Source organism: Ammodytes marinus, assembly GCF_949987685.1.
Source record: "Ammodytes marinus genome assembly, chromosome: 21".
Taxonomy (NCBI): Eukaryota; Metazoa; Chordata; class Actinopteri; order Uranoscopiformes; family Ammodytidae; genus Ammodytes; species Ammodytes marinus.
The window spans coordinates 21395483-21414673 of NC_137225.1; the positions used below are offsets into that span (position 1 = coordinate 21395483).

Sequence of the window (19191 nt, forward strand, 5' to 3'; positions counted from 1 at the left end):
TTTCAATAAAGCGTCAAGTGGGAATGAATATGTATGGAGGATTGAGACGGTGGGCACAATGAGAATGGTTTGAAACTCTGCACAATTAGTGCACATTCTAAGCCGCAGCAGGAACTCATTTCACTTCAAGGGACTACCACAGCTGATTTCCCTTGAATTACAATTAAGTAGTCCTTTTAATTCAGCTGTCATACGCCACATGAGGGGAAAAAAGGCTTAATGTAAGTGTCAATGAGGCTTATACAGTACAATGAGCCTTTTAAAGTGCCAGAAAGGGACTCATTTCCGAGGTGAGTAGAACTCGGAGGGTTTGAGTGTCAGAGCAGGTGGAAGGTCAATTTGATACAATGTGAGTCTTGCTGTAATTATTTTAACCATTGTTCCTATTGCTGAACATATTGTACTCATAAAGTGAGTTGCAAATAATAAACAAGATCAAGCATATGATTGTAATGGTTTTGGGTCGGCTTGACTACTCCGTTTTACTTTGCTGTCAATATGTTTTCATGTATGGTGTCGTAATTAACCAATAGAAATGATCCCCCAAAACCACAACTAGCAATAAATAAATCATCATGAACCGAAATTGTCCTGTAAATGTTGCAGTTTCCAGGGTAAATGACTGGCACAAAGAAATATGGGAGTTCCATGTAGGTGAATCCTACACACGTAATATATCAGTCCCTCTCTCTCTCTCTCTCTCTCTCTCTCTCTCTCTCTCTCTCTCTCTCTCTCTCTCTCTCTCTCTCTCTCTCTCTCTCTCTCTCTCTCACACACACACTTTTCTCTGTCTATTTGGTGTGTTGCCCTCTCGTCGTACCATCAATTCCCTGTAGTGAGGCTGGGTTGGAGCAGTGCCCTGGGCGGGAGGCTGTATTAATAAGACATACTGCCGTGGAAAAGGGATTGATCAGAGAGGAAAACAGCACCCTGGGCTAATACACAGTGAGTGAAGGAAGAGGGCAGAGGGAGAGAGACAGAGAGAGCTAGAGAGAGAGAGAAAGAGAGATAGAGAGAGATTGAAGGTAAGACATAATGCCTATGGTACTGTGAAGGAATAGAGGGCTCTCAGTCTTTTCAAAGAGGGGGCAGAAAAACAAAGAGTTGTAGAGGGATGATAAGGTCTGGAATGGAGCAGCCAGCAGGAGGGCTTATAAAAGAGCCGTGAAAGATGGGAGAGATTCCAGAGCAGGTATATCTGAGGTGTGTTTGGGGCCATGTGGATAAAAGAGAAGGAGATCAGTGATTTGAGGGGAAGAACGAAGATGAAGAAGCTTGGTGCCTTAAAGAGATGCCCGTCTCTGAATGGATGGATGGATGGATGGATGGATGGATGGATGGATGGATGGATGGATGGATGGATGGATGGATGGATGGATGGATGGATAGCTGGATGGATATAAAGACAGACAGACAGACAGACAATCACTGAATCATTGTCATGGTTTCTTTTTCTTTTTTACCACATTCAAGCCCCATAATGGGCAAATTACCATCTCGTATCTTAATGTAGATAATTTATCAAGATCACTAATGGGTAGGAAAATATACGCAGCAATGTTTTATGTATCACCATGATTTCCACCAAGGCGTTCATTTTGATTGTTGAAATGCCTCTGGTTATAAACGAGGAAGACTAAAGCTGTTGAGGGGGCGTTCGGCTATGCCAATCTAAAAAAAGAAAAAAATGTCTGAAACTGCTCTCCAAAGCACGTTCTGAATTAAAGCCATTGTGATGGTAATTGTGTCACCTCTAATGGTCAATTAGATATGCTAGCAGATAGACAGCGCTCTGCATAACAATATCTGGCTTCTAATTACCTCGCCCAAATGAGCGTGGTGGCTCGTGCGTCGGCGGAACACCAAAGCAATAAGACAAGAGGAGCATGCATAGATTGAAGGTGAAAGGGGCAGTTGCTGTATTAAACGTATCCTTCTCTGATAAAGGCCTGATGGATGAGGAAACATTGTGAACTCTCCCACCTCTGTCAAATAAAGACGCTGCTTTCAAGGGGATTCTCTAGTGGCCTGTACTTCTGTATTCAGTGACGTTGAAATCTAGTACAAGCTGTACTCCGCAATTAGCTTTTTAGTATGATCGATGGGGTCCTGCATGAATGCACTATTTTTTCTTTGTTTTTTTTTTCAACAATAGCCTGTTCTTAGTTGTTTCACATATTTTATAAAGATTTCTGTATTTGTGTTTTTCGTCCGAGCTCCTCACTGGTTCCAACAGGGGCGGTGTCATGTAGGAAATGGTGATGTATTGAAATGTTGTGCACCAGTCAGGATTTAGTAGTATTTCAATCAAACTGAGCACATTTTGTGGCAGTTTTCCATCAGTCGAATCCAATCAGACCTCAGCCATAACATTTTACTGAAGAACAACATCAATAGACTTTCTAATGCACATGCAGCCCTTGCAGACAGACCATCAGATGCAACTGTCATCAAGTTTCATCACATCTTTAACGTGTAACCTCTTTCCTTTCCTGTACAATTAGCCTAAAACGCTGATTCAGGGCTTACCCAAACTAAATTGAAAGCTGTTCCTGAACCATTTCGAGTACATACTGTAGTTGTTGGTCTTTCTTAAAAGGTACCGGTACATCTCTGATGTCTTTTGAAAGGTTATACAGTTTAAAGACAGTCAAGTTGTGTGATGACCAGATAGAACAAAAAAGGCTTGTAACTGGCCTGACAGATTATGGAGCAGGGAGATCACTTTTCTTTGACATACCAGAGCAAATACCTCAAACACAACCCAACTGTAGCATTGCAACCGATAAAGTTTGATTAGTTGTTGAAGCCAACGTTGTGATGTTAATCGTTACACAGTTAATTGGGCGGCCCTGTGATCCAAGCCCTGCTTTAATATCAGCATCTAAACATTTCTCTGCCACTTAGTGACCCATCGATAATTGTTGCAAGCGATGATAAAACTTGCGCTGTTATGGTTGCTTGTAGATTATTACAACTAAAATTGTGAAAGCATCCCCTTAAATTGAATTGTGTGGTCAGTGCTCAAGACAGCCTGTTTAATATTTGCTTTTTGTGCTGGCCGTAAAGGTTTTAAAGAGAAGATTTTGTGTTGTTAAAACAGACTTTTGATTTTTAGCGCTTTATTAAATCAATGTTATACTGCTGACATGTTGCACCTCGGACTACAACGGAGGGCCATAAGTTCATAACTGCTCTACTAGTACGAAGTGATCTTTAACACTCCCTGTCTCATATCACTGAGTTACAATTAGTCTCTCCATGCTTAGTGGAGTTCTATTTAAGGAGCTTAATTATTGCTCTCGTCTTTTGTAAAATGGAAGTGTGTGTGCCCAGTTGTCAGACTCATTATATTGAGAATATATTGAGGATAGTTGGTCATACAAACCCAATACCCATTCATTGGTCTGCTTTATTTTTTATTTTTTTAAGACTTGGGGCCTTGCTAGAATGCTTTCACAATTGAGCACTCTTTATTTGGAATCTTAGTAAATAAGGCCCGTTGATACTGGAGAGCAATATTGTTTGAGATGTTTTAGTATGGTTGCACGTATGTGTGGTCGTAAGGTTGATCTTATTATTATGTCCATAGAGTTTGAAAAAATGTCTCTCTCTCTTTCTCTCTCTCTCCCTCTCTCCCCCTCTCTCTACCTGCAGGTAATGAGCTGTTGTACCGTAGCCGAGAGGGCGATGTCGTCAAATTCAATGTGGACACGGATGAAAAGACCGTCTTGGTCCATAACAAGAAGTTTGTAAGTCTTTTGTCACTATTATCTTCTCTCTCAATTTCTCACAATCACAGGACAAAAGAACTGACTTCAACTGCCCGTGATTTAAATTAAAAACGTTTTCTTATACTGTCAGCAAGTCAAAGCTCTATTTTTATCACAAAGCTTCATCAAATAATCCATTTATTACTGTGAAATGTGGGCTGCATTGTTAAAACTCGGGGCTAGGGTTATGTAGAAAGAATGTGAGATGTAGATGTAGCTATACCATCAGAGCTGAAGCAGCAGCCTGCATTATGCCCGCCGTCAAATCACCCAAGCCCTGGTGCTAAGATTAATGCAACTCGCATGTGCTCCGGGAGCCGAAGCCATCCTTCAAACGCAGTCATTTAAGGACTAGTTTAATGAAAAAATAACACGCATGGTTAAAGGTCTCATCTTTTTGTCTGTTTTTTTTTCCTTACATCTGCGTTTGCTTTCCCCCCTAGGAAATGTACAAAGCCAGCAAGTACGAGGTGTCGCCCGACATGAAGCATGTGCTGCTGGCCTACAACGTTGCACCGGTGAGCTCTCTCATTTGTTTGCTTGTTTTTTGAATTAGCAAACTGACAGCCAAATATGTCACTGGGGGGTGGGTGGATGTGTGGGGGTGTGTGGGTTGGTGGGCTATGGGGCTTGTAGTGCAGCAGAGGCAGGGGAGAGGGAGAGAGCGGGAGGGGGGTGGTGGTGGTGGTGAACGGTGGGAGAAAGTAATCATGGCGGGTTGTGCAGGCCTGTCGCACACCGCTGCCTGTCTGCAATGGTGTTTTGCGGGGGCCAACACAGCAGAGTGGAACCGCAGCAGAAATACACAAACAAACCACTCCAATGTATGGAAGACTATTAGAGGAAGTTGTTGTTTTTTCATTATACACTTCAAGAATAGAGTTGAAATGTCGAGAATAAAGTGGAAATACAATTTTGTGTATGAAAACAAAATATGATGTTGAGAAATAAACATGACAGCTCATGACTCCTGTATTCTGGAGAGGTGTTGACAGATTTGAACTTCTGGGATAAATAACTCCTAGCAAAAGTTATTAAAACACAAAAAAATGCATCTTTCTACAACCTAATTTTTTACCAAAACGTCCTCTAAGCTCGACTAATAACTGCACTGCTCTGTTTTTATAGTTTTTGCTGCGTGTGTGTGTGTGTGTGTGCGTGCGTGTGTGTGTGTGTGTGTGTGTGTGTGTGTGTGTGTGTGTGTGCGTGCTTGTGTTTCAGACAAATAAACCGTCTGAAAGATATAACCTTATTGTTTCGGCGAGTTATTGCCTGAGATGAATCGTATATCAACACTCTAGAGATGCATAGTGTCGTGTATCGCATGGGTTTGCATTTATTATTCCATCCAACCCTCCATCACCTTGATAGATGACACTCATTCCTCCTATCTGATACTGCAGCAGCACCGATTCTCTCTCACACACACACACACACACACACACACACACACACACACACACACACACACACGCACGCGCACGCACACACACACACACACACACACACGCACAACCACAACCACAACCACACACACACACACACACATCCCATCCCTGTAACATGCTTGTGTACAGTGCATAATAAACAGTGGTTGCATACTAACAACATTCATTCAAACCATCCTCGATTTGAGTGTGTCCCCAGTGGGCTCTGTCTTAATACATCTCAGCACTGTTCATTAGTGGCGTAAATGAGATGAAACTGTTTGTGACACACACAGTCAGTTACTGTAGGAAACTGGTCATAGATCGTTAAGATGTAAAAGATGAAAGTTGAGTTTGTTAGACATCTTGCCCTAAATTAATATCACAGTACTGGTTTCAGAGAGACCAATGTAAGAACGATTAATTAAAGGTGGAGTCAGAGATTCTGGAAAACATTTGTTGTCAAAACCACTTTTTCTTAAAATCAATGAATCATGATATGCTACCTCTGTGCGCTGAGAAAGAAATCAAGTGTTAATACACAGTGTAAGCTATGTATACCAAGGGTATGTAACCAAAGGGGGCCCACCAGTTTACAGAGCCTAGGCTGTCAACTAACACTGGATTTTTCTCAAGCACACACATAGTATCGAAAGGTAGCGGATCGTGAGGAAATATGTAATGACCCTGCAAATTAATATGGCCAAAAAAAAATATATAGCTATTACTATAAGTGTGTATTAATGCTATGCTACATATGTTCTAGATGTTATGGCAGTGCTGAAGGTTTTGAGACTATTCAATGATGGGTATTCTTGTTTATCACTCATAAACAGGTTTTAATTTTTCAATTAATAGAAATTGTTACTGTCAGTGTCTGATGCCTTTTTCCTTTTTTCAATCTTCATTTGCGACTCTTTAGTAAGTCTTAACTGTGACATCCACATTGATTTAACTAAACACCAATTCAGTTTCAATTTGAGATGTGTAGGTAGAAAGGGTGTAATTTAAAGTGAAAATAAGGTGTTTTCTTCTACTCTTTTCCTCTCCCAGGTGTACCAGCATTCATACACGGCCTTCTACATCATCTGCAGCTTGGAAACTCCGTAAGTGAAGTCGCCATTTCAACCCGGTATCACGTTGCATTCTCTCATTCAGTAGCATGGCACCTGACCTTTCTGCCTGTGTCTCTGAAAGCGTATTCCCACCCTTTTCTCACAGCCCGCTCTCACTCTAGCTCCTACAAGGCACCTCTGACACCATCAGTTGTTAGTTTCCACTCCAACACCGTTGTTACCTGTGAAGTGAGGGGGTTATTAAGTCACCTGTGACCTCGAATGGAAACCAAGGTTGCCATATATATAACAATGTTCACTCATAGAAAGCTTACCAAGCAACGGCACATTTCGACAATTAGATGTGAGAGTATAGCGAGGTCAAGGGGACAGATTTAGTGCGTCAATGCACTGCAGACAGTAATAAAGATAATGCTGCTTTGACATTTCGAACAGTACGGATTCCTGGGGGAGGTATAAATGTTAGTGAAGCGAGAGAGGTCTGCTCTCTTTGCTGCAATTTAAAGTGACTAAGAATAACTTTCAGTTTCTGTTGATTCTAGCGCCCCCTTTTGGACCAAAGCGGTAGTGTTTTTTACGACACCATTGCTTACTCTCGTAAAGATCTTTGCTAGCATTTGTTTGGCAAGTGATTGAAAGAGAGACTGCAGGATGCATCACATTAGGAAATGTATTTGTATGTGACTGTCAGATTAATAATGGTAATATGATAATGGTCAGGCAACGTAAACCTTGATTTAGTACCATTCTTAAACACAGGATATTCTGGTCCGTCTGTTGTAAATCATTTTGTCTGAGTTCCCCTCGGAGATCGGACCCGAGCAAAGGCATCATTCAAAAGAACATAAGAATATATTTTCACTGATGGTCTCTTTTGCTGTTAAAAGTAATTAATTTAAAATCTGGCTGTTTCATGAACATTGATATCCTCTTTAACCTCTCAGATCTTCACTTGAAAGAGCAGCAGAAAATATTCATTATGACACTGAATGAATGACACAAATCCATGACACACATCTTGAAAACATTAGGTTTAAAAAAGCTACAACTGGTTAGCGCTTGATCAACTGGCACTTTTCAGCTGCCATGACTTGACCCATAAGTAGATAACTCACCTACCTATATCTCTTTTGAATCTCTTCCTTCCACACCATGTCACACTCTTAAATGACTGTCAGCAGCTCAACTCTATTTGTGTGCTGCCACCCAGTGGTAAGGTGCCAAACAACCACCTGAGCTGATGACCTCATTCATCCTGGGCTTTCAGACAAAGACTTAGTGGCAGTGGCACCTCTAATTCTGCAGCCTGCACTGCGCAGCACTAAGAGGTGACACTGTTATAGAGTGCTGGTATTTATGGATACACCTAAAACCCTTGCTAAAACAGACACTCACTCACTCACTCACTGGGTGCATGTGTCTGTACATCTCTGTCTGACAGCCCTGTCTGTCTCCTCTTGTCTTTGCTCCCCAGGGAGACTTGGAACTTGAACCCTCCAGAGGTGCGAAACGCTCAGCTGCAGTACGCCGGCTGGGGGCCACAGGGTCAGCAACTGGTAAGAACCACAATACACAGCAAGTCCCTAGAGTTTTCTCTTCAACCAACAATCATATTTTTAAAGATAACTTCCAACCCATTCTTATTGTCTAACATGCCGTCATTGAAACCTGTCTTTTATCCCCAAAAAATAGAAGAAAAAAAATCTTGACAAGGCACAGAATGACTAGAACAGAGTTAATATAGCCATGCAAGAAGAGGAAAGTGCAGTATTTCTGCAGTGGTTGCACGCTGCGTCCTTTACTGCCAGCATATAAAGTTAATGAAAGATATAATTCATTATGTTGGGGGTATTTGTGTCGGCCTCCTGATGGGAAGGAACCGGAATGACCGATGAAGGCGGTGTGAAAAGTAATTGTGTTTTCCTAAATGTGAACTTTAATTTATTACATTTTTGGGCTACTTGGGGACGGCGCAACAAGCTGTTAACACGACATTGACGGAGCACCACCTTATCATTAATAATAACATTTTCGAAAATGTGCTATATTAATAAATAAATGTAAAATTATGTAAGATTACATTTTGGGTAAAGACAATATAGAGTTATGGGTGATTCAATCAAAACACATTGCTGAAGGCCACTTAAGTCACTCAATAGAGTCAGATTTCTGTGGATTCATCACTATGAGCGACACCTTCTAATAAATGTCGTAATTTCCGTTGTTAATATGAAACTATTCATTAGAGCAGCTTTAAGGTTGTTTAATTTGCAATTATGTGCACATGCCAAGGTCAATCTTTTGTCCAGATGTCGAATCATTTGAAGGCAGCAGTCCATGAAGGTGGGTCAAGCCCTGCACAGTACAAAACTAATGATTCATTCAAGTGCTACGTGTCAAATTTGAAACTCAGATATGTCAAGAAATTAACCTTAGACGGGTGAGTAAATATGATTATTATGGTAAAAAGGGACACGGACCATCACAACTGAGGTCATAGTCATTGTTGTGATATTTCGCTTAAATACACAACTTACAACCAGCACACCAGGGTTTATGGGTAATTGTAAATGTATCCAAATAACACCCTCTGATTCCCAAACTGTCTAGGCTGCTAACAAGAACAAACTGCAGACTGTATGCTTGGTTTCCATTATTTACATCAGCCAGTGTTGCTTGTTCACCGGTCCACTTCATGTGATAGATTAACCAGTGAATGGTGAAAGCCCTGAATGCAAATACATGTCATCCATAACATTGACCAAATGACCAATGTGCAATGGATTGTGGGATACTGAGGGCTGAGGAGATACTGAGTTTTGTCTGCCATATTTAGTGTAAAGACTACTGAACTTCTTGGCCGCGAGACAATTTGACGTGGTAAAAGGCCTTGTTGGTCCGTGGAGACACATTCAGTCTTTAAAGGTCACATACTATGCTCATTGCCAGGTTCAAAATTGTAATTTGTGTTTCTACTAGAAACTGTTTTCATGGTGTAATGTCCAACACAAACGTTTAGATTCCCCACTGTCCCATTGATAAATCTCCTCTTTTCAGCCTCTATCTGAAACGGTCCGTTTTGGTGCATGTCTCTATAAGGAGAGATAATAGGCGCCCTTTAAATACAGAGAACATTGGGGAGGACCCAAGCAGCCATTTCCTGTGTAATCAATATTGCGGTTTAAGTTTGAGTTGAGTCATTAAAAAAAAACATACACACAAACTACTTTATTAAGTCAACATAATGACACATGCCAATAAACACATTTTAAATGAAACCTTATTGAATCACAAGAGGCAATGGTGTTTGATGAGTCATTTTCCGTCTAACTCTGTCAGCGCGCTAATGGGGCTTCAGTCTGTTGGTTGCCGGGGCCGACAGACAGGCAGACATTGATTGATAATATCCTGCAGCGATTTCTATTAATTACCTGGTATCTCATCAGTTGATAAATGAACAGAGTTTCTAGATTGATATGGCTTTAAGGTTCCCACCATTAGTCAGGAAGTGTGTTTTTTTTATATCTCCATCGGCATGGTTAGAGTAGGAACTGAGCGTGGAAATGAGTGGCAGCTGGTCGCCCCGAAGGTTCAGATGTCCTCTGGCAAAGAGGTGAAGGTTGAAGTGAGTTTTGTCCATCAGCTAAAACAGCAGAGTGTGTAGGCTAGATTATGGCAAAAATCATGAACAATTTAAAATAGCTGATTATAGAGATAACAATTATTGAACACAATAATAACTTATCATTTGTTAAAAAAACATTTCTTTCTTTTTTTTTAAATCTTCTCTTTTAACAGTTGATTTTTTAAAAATAAATAAAGTTAAAATTTCCAAGAAAAACATGACCTGGCTCAAAGGCTTGCTCTGACCTACAGACACTATTATAAAAGTTGTTTATCTTATTTTCATAATTGTTGAAAGTTGAAATTGTAATAGCGATTCAAATTCAATCCATTGCACAGCCCTAACAGTGTGCAAGCCAAGGCGTGCTTCGTCACATTCAGACATCTAATATACATAAATCAGCCCACCTGTTTTTTTCCCAGTTCCCGAATCCCTTATGCACTTAATTAAATCCCGTTTGCGTTCCCGTGGAGAGCGAGGACAGACATGCCCGTATTTACACCTGCAAAACACAGCTGTCCAGCCACATGCTAAGCTATTTGTTAGGCTAGAAAGTCAATGTAATTTGGTAAAGAAGTGACATCTTTTTGGCGCATGTCTACACATTTTATTTATAAATCTTTTTTGTGGAAAGGAAATCCCCTAGCGGTTGGAGGAGTTTATTTTCCCTGATCCCAGTAGGCTGCTGATTTTCAGTATGTGGCCGACAAAAGTTTCACACAATCAAAGTTTGGATACTCAGCCCCAGGAGGCCAAGGACAGACAGAGTGTGTGTGTGTTTGTGTCTGTGTCTGTCTGTGTTTGTGGGTGTGTGTGCGTGTCTGTCTGTGTGTGTGTGTGTGTGTGGACTCTGGAGAGTTCACTATAATGCACCTTGATAGCATCTTCCTTTAGACCTTCCCTTCCTGGCCAACACTCACATCTTTCAAACCTATACACACATTCCCATTTTGTAACACAAGCTTTTCCGCTAAACAACACTAGCGCCTGCAGCTATGCTAGTGGCTTTGCAAGGTTGTATTTGGAAACAGAAGGGCTTTAAGCTGAATGCTAACAAGCTCACAACGACAGTGTTAACATGCTGAGTTATTGTGTTTACCAGTCCCACTGTCCAAAGTAAAGCTGAGCCCAAGCTAAATTCTGACTTCATAATGGCGCTAGAAAAAAAAGGTTATAGGATCAAAGTGATTGCAGTTGATCCTAAGGGTACAATGAATGTCTGCACCAAATTGCTTGGCGATCAATCCAACAGTCGTTTTTCAGTCTGGCTTTAAGTGGTGGCCAAACCAATATGGCCGTCCCTAGTGCCATTGCCAGCGAGAAGCATGGCTATAAATTCCCTCCAATCCAAAACCAATATACAGGTAATGTCTCTTGGGTGATTTTCTCAGACCTGACAAAGATCCATCTTTAGCTTCAAAAGACATTATACAACTATTTCCAAAGGCAACATAATACTGCTGTGACTAGTAAACTGCCTCATCCTCAAATTAAGTATTTGAATCTAATTTGATTTAATTAAAACTATAAATTCTCCGACCTTAATAGCACGATAGTTTACTTGGTAAAGATGTTGAATCAGAATACATTTTCACATTGTTGTGGTGTCGTTTCAATTGCATGGCATCTTCCTTCTCAACGTCCAAAAAAACAAACTGAAGTAAAGTAAGCCATAAATGTGTATAATCTCCCTCCAAATATTCTTGCTAAGGATGAATTAGGATGGCAGCCATCGCTGGCACAGTCCTGCCTTCCTTGAGAGAACGGGGCCAGGTATCCTCTCTGTGCGGTGGCCTACATTCACTTCTATGCAGGGACCAAACCATCTGCACCAGACCACATGTGCCCTCCAGCTCAAGACTACTCAAGAGAAACTAATTGAGATAGATTTATGTTACCTTTAAACTTTAAGACGTGATGGGTTTGCTGCATAAACCTTTCTCTAGCTAAAGGTGGAGTCAGTGATTCTGGAAAACGCTTGTTGTGAAAAACAGCCTAGGCTCTGTAACCTGGTTTGTAAATAAAGGAGGCCCACCGTAGTTGACAACATGGTTGTTTACAGACCCTAGTCTGTGTATTAACACCAGTGTTCTGTTCAGCACATACACAGTACGGACAGGTAGCAGATCATGAGGACTTATTCACTGATTTTGACAAAAAAAAAAAGTGATTTTGACAACAAGCCTCCAACTCCAGAATCTCTATCCATCTTTAAGTTTTTCTCACTTTTGAAACTGTACTGAGACAGTGTGTACTAGAATATTGAAAAGGGCTATGTGCTGTTAGTTTATGTGTTAGAAAAGTGTTTTACTTTGTAGTGTTGACCCTTTTTTGCCCTACAGACAGAAGCAAAAAAATCAACATGTAGCAGCAAACAGCTACAGTATTGGATTTCCTGCTGTACATCATCCCACTATTTGCACCTCTTAAAGTTAATATTTTGTGGAGAATCAATCACAACCGTTACCACAGCACCAGCCGAGAGATTCCACCATCCTTGAGAAACCATTGCTTACCTCTTCTTTTTTTTCCTTTTTTTTTGTAATATCCTGAAATAGATTTTTTCGGCACTGCATTAAGGCTGCAACATTTTAAAATTCCAGCCCCCAATATCCGCCCTGCCTTACTACCACGCTCACAGTGCTTGCTGGTGATCTATTATTTTCTGTAATGAAAGAGATGACCTTCAGTTATCTTGGAAAGCCCCGCAGGCCTGAGGAGAAGAGTTCCAAAGTCAAAATGTAGTCCCAAGGTTTGCTGTCTTATCCAACATTCAAAAGACTCCTTTATTCTTCTTAGTATTTTTATTTCTAAAAACTTTGGTTTCCCTCTTGGAGAAAAAGGTGATTTTGACTGTGTGTGTGTGTGTGTGTGTGTGTGTGTGTGTGTGTGTGTGTGTGTGTGTGTGTGTGTGTGTGTGTGTGTGTGTGTGTGTGTGTGTGTGTGTGTGTGTGTGTGTGTGTGTGTGTGTGTGTGTGTGTGTGTGTGTGTGTGTGTGTGTGTGTGTGTGTGTGTACCCCCCCGGGGTGCGTTCTCTCTACCCCCCGGTATCACACTTAATAAATAGCGTGTCAGTCCTCAGGCGTCCTCGTATGCGTGTTAGTAACAGCTTATCCTCTCCGAGAAAGCTCCCTGCTGAAGGCTGTCAGTCGGGGTCGGACACAGACCAACATCACCAGAGCTGGAAGGGAACCAATGTGTAGCACGACAGCCACTTGAGCACGGCGTGGGATACTTGAAAGGAAGCTTTTATCGTTGAAGCTGTAGTCTGTGATTCTGGAGAACGATTGTTGTTAAAATCTTTTTTTTTTGGCAACATTGGTGAATATCTCCTCAGAATCGGCTTCATGCCCTTGCTGTGTGTGCGCTGTACACACGGTGTAGGCTTGGACCTACCCTCATTAGCTGGCAATATGCCCGTTTAACACTGTTGTTTTGTTCAATGGACACACAGTAAGGACAAATAGCTGATCGTGAGGAATTATTCACAGATTTTGACGAGAAGCATTCTCCAGAATTGCTGACTCGAATTGGTTTTCACAGCTTTTCTGTTGCCCAAATGTGATTCAAAATGTAATTCCTTTCTCTCTCTTTCTCTTATTCTTTAGATCTTCATCTTTGAGAACAACATCTACTATCGCTCTACAGTGGAGAGCCGCTCCATTCGTCTGGTGTCCACCGGCAAGGAAGGTGCCATCTTCAACGGGCTCAGTGATTGGCTGTATGAAGGTAAGGGTGGAAAAAAATTGCCATTTAAGGAAAACATTTTGACAACTTTTCTTCATGACACTTTATTTCATGAGTTAGATGAGAGGATTGCCACCACTTCCATATACAGTCTGTCTGTTGATTATGAACCTAGAACCAGTATAATGTTGCCAGTATTTATGCCATGCTATTGCTAAGCTAAACGTCTCCTGTTTCCTGCATTTCCTCAAATCTTGAACGGTTCCTTCAAAGTGACATATTGGCATTAAGTTCACAAATAACATTTTCTACACTATCACCAGTATTTCTACACACTTTATTTTGAGGTTGCGACATTAATTATATGATTGTTAAGATGACAAAACATCCACTTCCACTGCACCAAACAATACAAATAACTTGTTCCTTGTGAAACACTGGATACTTTAATCTCAGTGAGAGGAAAATGACCCTTTGGTAGAATAACAAACCAATCATCAGCATTATTCAACATGTGATGAGGGATCGCAAGTTAACAATTGTAAAGGGCCATAAGGCAAAAAGGCTAACGACCACTGAGTTACTGTAAGCCTTAGTGACCAATATGTAAAGCTTACCACATACACACACACACACACACAAACACACACACATGCATTAGCGAGTCATGACAGGAGGCAGCCCGATTCCCCGGCATCTGCAGCCACATTAGTATTTTTGGCGCGCAGCACTCCATTTTTCCTGCAGGTAAATTAAAAATTGGAAAGTGTCAATTTGCTTCCGCTTCGCACAGCTCACCCCCTCGAAAATGAATGGATGTTCTACATGGGTTGATTTGCATTAATTCAGCCTGGCGCGTGTTGTACACTCCGGGATACAGATGTCTTGGTGGCTCTCCAAGCGTCAACGCCACCCATCCAAACACCTGTGTGCCTGGCGGTAAAAAAAAAAAAACGGATGGGTGAAGTGTTGGAATTGCACTAATGAATTTCTATCTGCCGCCATGGGTGCACTGTCTGCTTCAGGGGAACAGGGACACTGCAGACAGAAACATTGTTATTCTGAGAACTGGTCAATTTGGGGGATGTGTAAATAAAAGGTCCAACATGTATAATTGGGGTTTTATTTTACTAAACCTTCTATTTATCTTCTATTTATTTCTCCTATACAGCCTTACATCAACTAAGCTTTCCATAATCACTCTGAGCACTATTCCTAAAGTCACGCATAATTAGTTAGATCTTTTCAAAACTTACCTATTTATTAAAACATTTCTGAAAAAAAAGTGAAATACAAAAAAGTTGCATTATGATGTAAGTGTCTGCAGTGTCTTGGCAAGCACATTGACAGTAAAAGCAGAACAAAATGATATAGAAGCAAGCTGCTAATCCTAAACTAAAATGTGAAAATAAATCAATATACATATGTGTTCGATAATGTGACTGCGGCCTTTGTGTATGGATAAGCCTTCTTGACATAAAGGTTATCTGAGGTCACCAGCGCAACATAACAAGAACTGTGTTGATGTCTCCTCTGCAATACTACTCTGTTGTTATTTAACGTTATCAACCCCTACATGCTCTTATCTCTGCATTAGCCAGACTTACATTAGCAAAAACCATGTCCACCCTTCATGAGCAATATCCATCCTTGGCCATTTCAAACATTAATCACAACCTTATTGCAGTGTCTGACCCCCTGACTCATATTAACGCTCTGCTGAAGGCCTGGTAATGTACACTCATTATTTATTGACCAGATTAATCTTTCACTGGGAAATGAAAACACAACATCAGCCTCATAATGTCAAGATGATATAAATGAGTTGTGTTTTGTTTATTCCGGTTAATAACTTTCCCAATGCAGTTGGTGCAATGTGATGTCATGTTGAGATTATTACAGTCCTTGTTTGATAACTGACAAATTGAGTTTGTTATCTTGAAGACATTGTGTAGTAGGATATTTCTATTTTATCTTAACTTAATAAGTAAGCCTCGTATTGTGAAATATTCAATTAATCATTCACTCGGATATTATTATTTCCTTATTTTAAAAGATTATTTTTTGGCATTTTTCGCTTTATAAGACCGATTTGGAGAGACAAAGTTGAAATGGGGCAAAGTGTATTGTATTAAGTTATGAAGTGGTACCGGAGCCCTGACCTTAACCACTCTCCATCAGCATCAGTGGCCAACCTCGCTTATGCTCTGTAAAAAGCTGCAGCTCGGGATTTCTTCCCACAGCTCTGTAGGCTGTTATAGCAGCACATAGTAGATTGCCAATGCCTTGAGAGGGAGAATCACATATGGGTGCAATGTCCACGTGCCAAAATTGCTTTGCCAAAATGCTGAATATCTTATCATGTTGATGATGATGATTTATTGACTTGATTTCGTATGGTTTTATTTCTTTGTTTTCGCCACTACACTTCTAGTCCTTTTCATTCCTATAAAATGATGAATCAATTTTGAAAAGTCTCTATAATCCAGTAAATAGATTGTTGGCATTGGCCCAGTATAGTGGCGTTGCCAGCTTCTGCAGGGGGAGTTTAGGAGCCGCGTTGCCAGGTTGTGTGATGTTTACATTCAGCAGTAGACAGAATGCACAGAGGAAGATTCTCCATTCTAATGATTCTGTGGCCAAGGTCAAACTGAGGCTAAGACCGCCGTGAGGAGAGATGAGGTCTTAAGATGTTGGTGTTGCGATACAGCAGATTTTGAATGATGCTGTTTGGGCCATAAGGTTGGGTGAATACTCTCCCTGGCTTGAATATCCTCCAGGCTTGAATCACTGTTTTAATCTGTGTGTTTATGTGTTTATGTGTTTTTTTGTGTGTGTGTGTGTGTGTGTGTGTGTGTGTGTGTGTGTGTGTGTGTGCGTGTGTGCGTGTGCGTGTGTGTGCATTTGTGTACTTTGAGTTTAACGCCTTAAAAGTGAGGACATTTTGGCCGGTTCTCAGTTCGGGACAGGCCTTTAAAGGGCTGTTTAAGGGGTTAACACTAGGTTTTAAGGTTCAGGTATGAATTAGGTTTAGATTCGATAAAGGTTGGTGTCATGCAATTAGTCCTGATGGTAAAGGTTAGGGTAAGGGGCTAGGGAATGCATTATGCCAATGAATGTCCTCACAAGTATAGCCGTACAAACGTGTGTGTGTGTGTGTGTGTGTGTGTGTGTGTGTGTGTGTGTGTGTGTGTGTGTGTGTGTGTGTGTGTGTGTGTGTGTGTGTGTGTGTTCTTGCGTGCGTTGTTAGTTTGCATGCAGGAGGGACAGAGAGAGAGATGCAAAACAATTAACCAGACTCAGCCAAGAAGCCGTGGGCTGTGAGTGTGTATTGGTCCAAAACGCCTCAGGAGAGTCTCAAGTGCGGCGTCATCTGCCGGCTGTCTGATTATCAATACTGACACATCGTGCACTGCCACGCAGAACGGGAAAAAAACAACTGGGCTCTGCTGCGACCAGATAAAAAAAAAATAACATTAAAATAAAAACGCCGTGGTTGCTTTGATTTGAGTCATATTTGCCCCATAGATGTGTTGGCTGGATGAGTACAGAGCGCCAGGCTTGTTTATGGGCGTGTGTGTCTGTTTATCGCTGTGCTTGTGGCGAAAACCCCGCAGGGCAAACACAGTAAACACAGAATCAACACTTGTGCTGCGCTGCAAAGGGAAAGATTAATAAAGGGAATACAAAATTTTGTTTTTTTACACGCTGGCACAGTTGGAAATAGTTTTGGAGGACTTTTTTTTTGTTGTGCTTGCAAGCTCATTGCCTGTAATGTATCAACTGTTTATTAAGGCACTGATTTGGAGCAATATCCAGCTATTTATTATTGCACTCCAATAAAGTAGGATGGTAGCATGAGAGATTGTTGTAGGAATCATGAGAACTGAACACAATGGCAGAGATACCCTGACTTGTCAAGCTCTAAAAAAAAAAATGCTTAATCCTACATTTACCATAATGCATTAGGACTACCCCTGCCTCTTAAATGCCCTCTACTTTTAAACCCCTACTCACCGTTTGTTACACAACGTTACTGGTAAACAGTTTGTCTTAAACCCAAGCCCGGATAACCTTATGTCTATGGGGATAACCCCCAACCCTATATCATTTTCAGGAAAATGTGTCAGAGCTACCATTTCAGGGTTATTATATACATGTATTTTCTTTTCTGCTGTTTGCTTGATATAGATTATAGCAATAAAACCAAAACAATAAATTAATAGCATTTTCTTGACGCCTGTTGGACCGAGGGTCTAAAGATGCTTAGAAGAATCTCACCTCACTTCACATCATGTGCTTGTTCTATTCCTGTGCAATTATCACCTTCACTGTTGTCTCAGTCTACACAGTGGTAACTGTACTGTATTTCAGTCAGTGAGTGAGTGAGGAGAAAAGGAGCATTTCTCAGCTGTTCTATTTTGTGTTTTTTTAACATACGACACTGCTGCCCTCTGTTGGAAACATGTGGTCATTCTTAATACATCAACAGTCAAGTAATCACTTCACTCACCTTTCTCTCCTTAGTTCTGCCAGTCTCTGTCCCCCTGCTCTCATTAAAACCCATTGGCCACTTGACTCATAGTGTGTCTCATGCATTCGTAATGGCCTTTACTATGTGAATAATGTAGTGTGCACCGCAGGATTGAGAACATGCAGACAATGGTAGGAGCTTCCAATTGTTATTACAATGAGAAAAAGAAAAAAGGAAGAGACACAATCTCATTATTTGAAGGTACGGTCAGTGATTCTGGAAAATACTTGTTGTCAGAATAACTTAAGAATTAACGATCCGCTACTTTACTGTGTAAAAGCTGAAAAAAAATCCAGTGTTCATACACAGCCTAGGCTACGTAAACGGGCATGTTGTTAAATAGGTTGGCCTTTTGTTTACATATCCTCAGTTTACAGAGCCTAGGCTGTGTATTAACATCAGATTTCTTTCAGCGCACACACAGTATGGGCAGGTAGCAGATCGTGAGGAGATATTCACTGATTTTGACAAAAATATTTTTGAGCTGCTTGAATGCCATTTGAATGACCTTAGGCCAAGTGGCAATAGTTTAGTGGTTAAATACAATGGTTTGAATGAAGATTGTAAATTGGGCGCGCCACTACTGCAGAGTTGCATTAAAGAACAATTGTACATGATTGTCTGTGCTGCTGAGGCCGTTTGTTGAGTGATGCTGCATATCACGTAATTCCACTAAGTGTGCACCGTTAATGAAAATGCTAATTGGTGGTTGATGTCTGTTAATTCCCCTAAGCCGGCACCCAGTCCCTCAGATAAACAACATTAATGGAATTTTAATTGCAAAAGTTGATTTAAATGTAGCTGGTGGCACAATGAAAACAATAACGCAAGCTGTTTCTTCGGCGTCTGCGGCGTCACTGCATATTTCATAATGAAGGAGAATAGTACACGGCAGTGGATGTTGTCAAAAAGTTTTCTCACTGTTCTTATGTTTGTAGATTCCTTAATAACTCACTGTGTGTGAATGTAACTTGTGAGATATTGCTTTGCATTCTGGGAAATTCAACCCATTTTTTTTATTTTGGTCAACGGGCTGCACCAGGATTAAAAGTGTGTTGTGATATGTGAC

General features: G+C 40.9%; 2 protein-coding genes across 2 annotated transcripts in view; one reads left to right on the plus strand and one right to left on the minus strand.

Moving 5' to 3' along the window:
* The window catches only part of LOC307267975 (collagen alpha-1(XV) chain-like), a 240457-nt gene that overhangs the window by 127112 nt on the left and 94154 nt on the right, over window positions 1-19191 (minus strand). The gene's annotated exons all lie outside the window — the stretch shown is intronic.
* Window positions 1-19191, plus strand: part of dpp6a (dipeptidyl-peptidase 6a) — a gene marked incomplete at its 5' end in the record, with an annotated part of 144199 nt that overhangs the window by 110121 nt on the left and 14887 nt on the right. The window contains 5 exons of the mRNA XM_080050471.1: window positions 3658-3752; window positions 4217-4291; window positions 6254-6306; window positions 7751-7832; window positions 13510-13630. Of these exons, the coding sequence (XP_079906597.1) occupies window positions 3658-3752; window positions 4217-4291; window positions 6254-6306; window positions 7751-7832; window positions 13510-13630 (426 nt within the window). The remainder of the gene's footprint in view (window positions 1-3657; window positions 3753-4216; window positions 4292-6253; window positions 6307-7750; window positions 7833-13509; window positions 13631-19191) is intronic.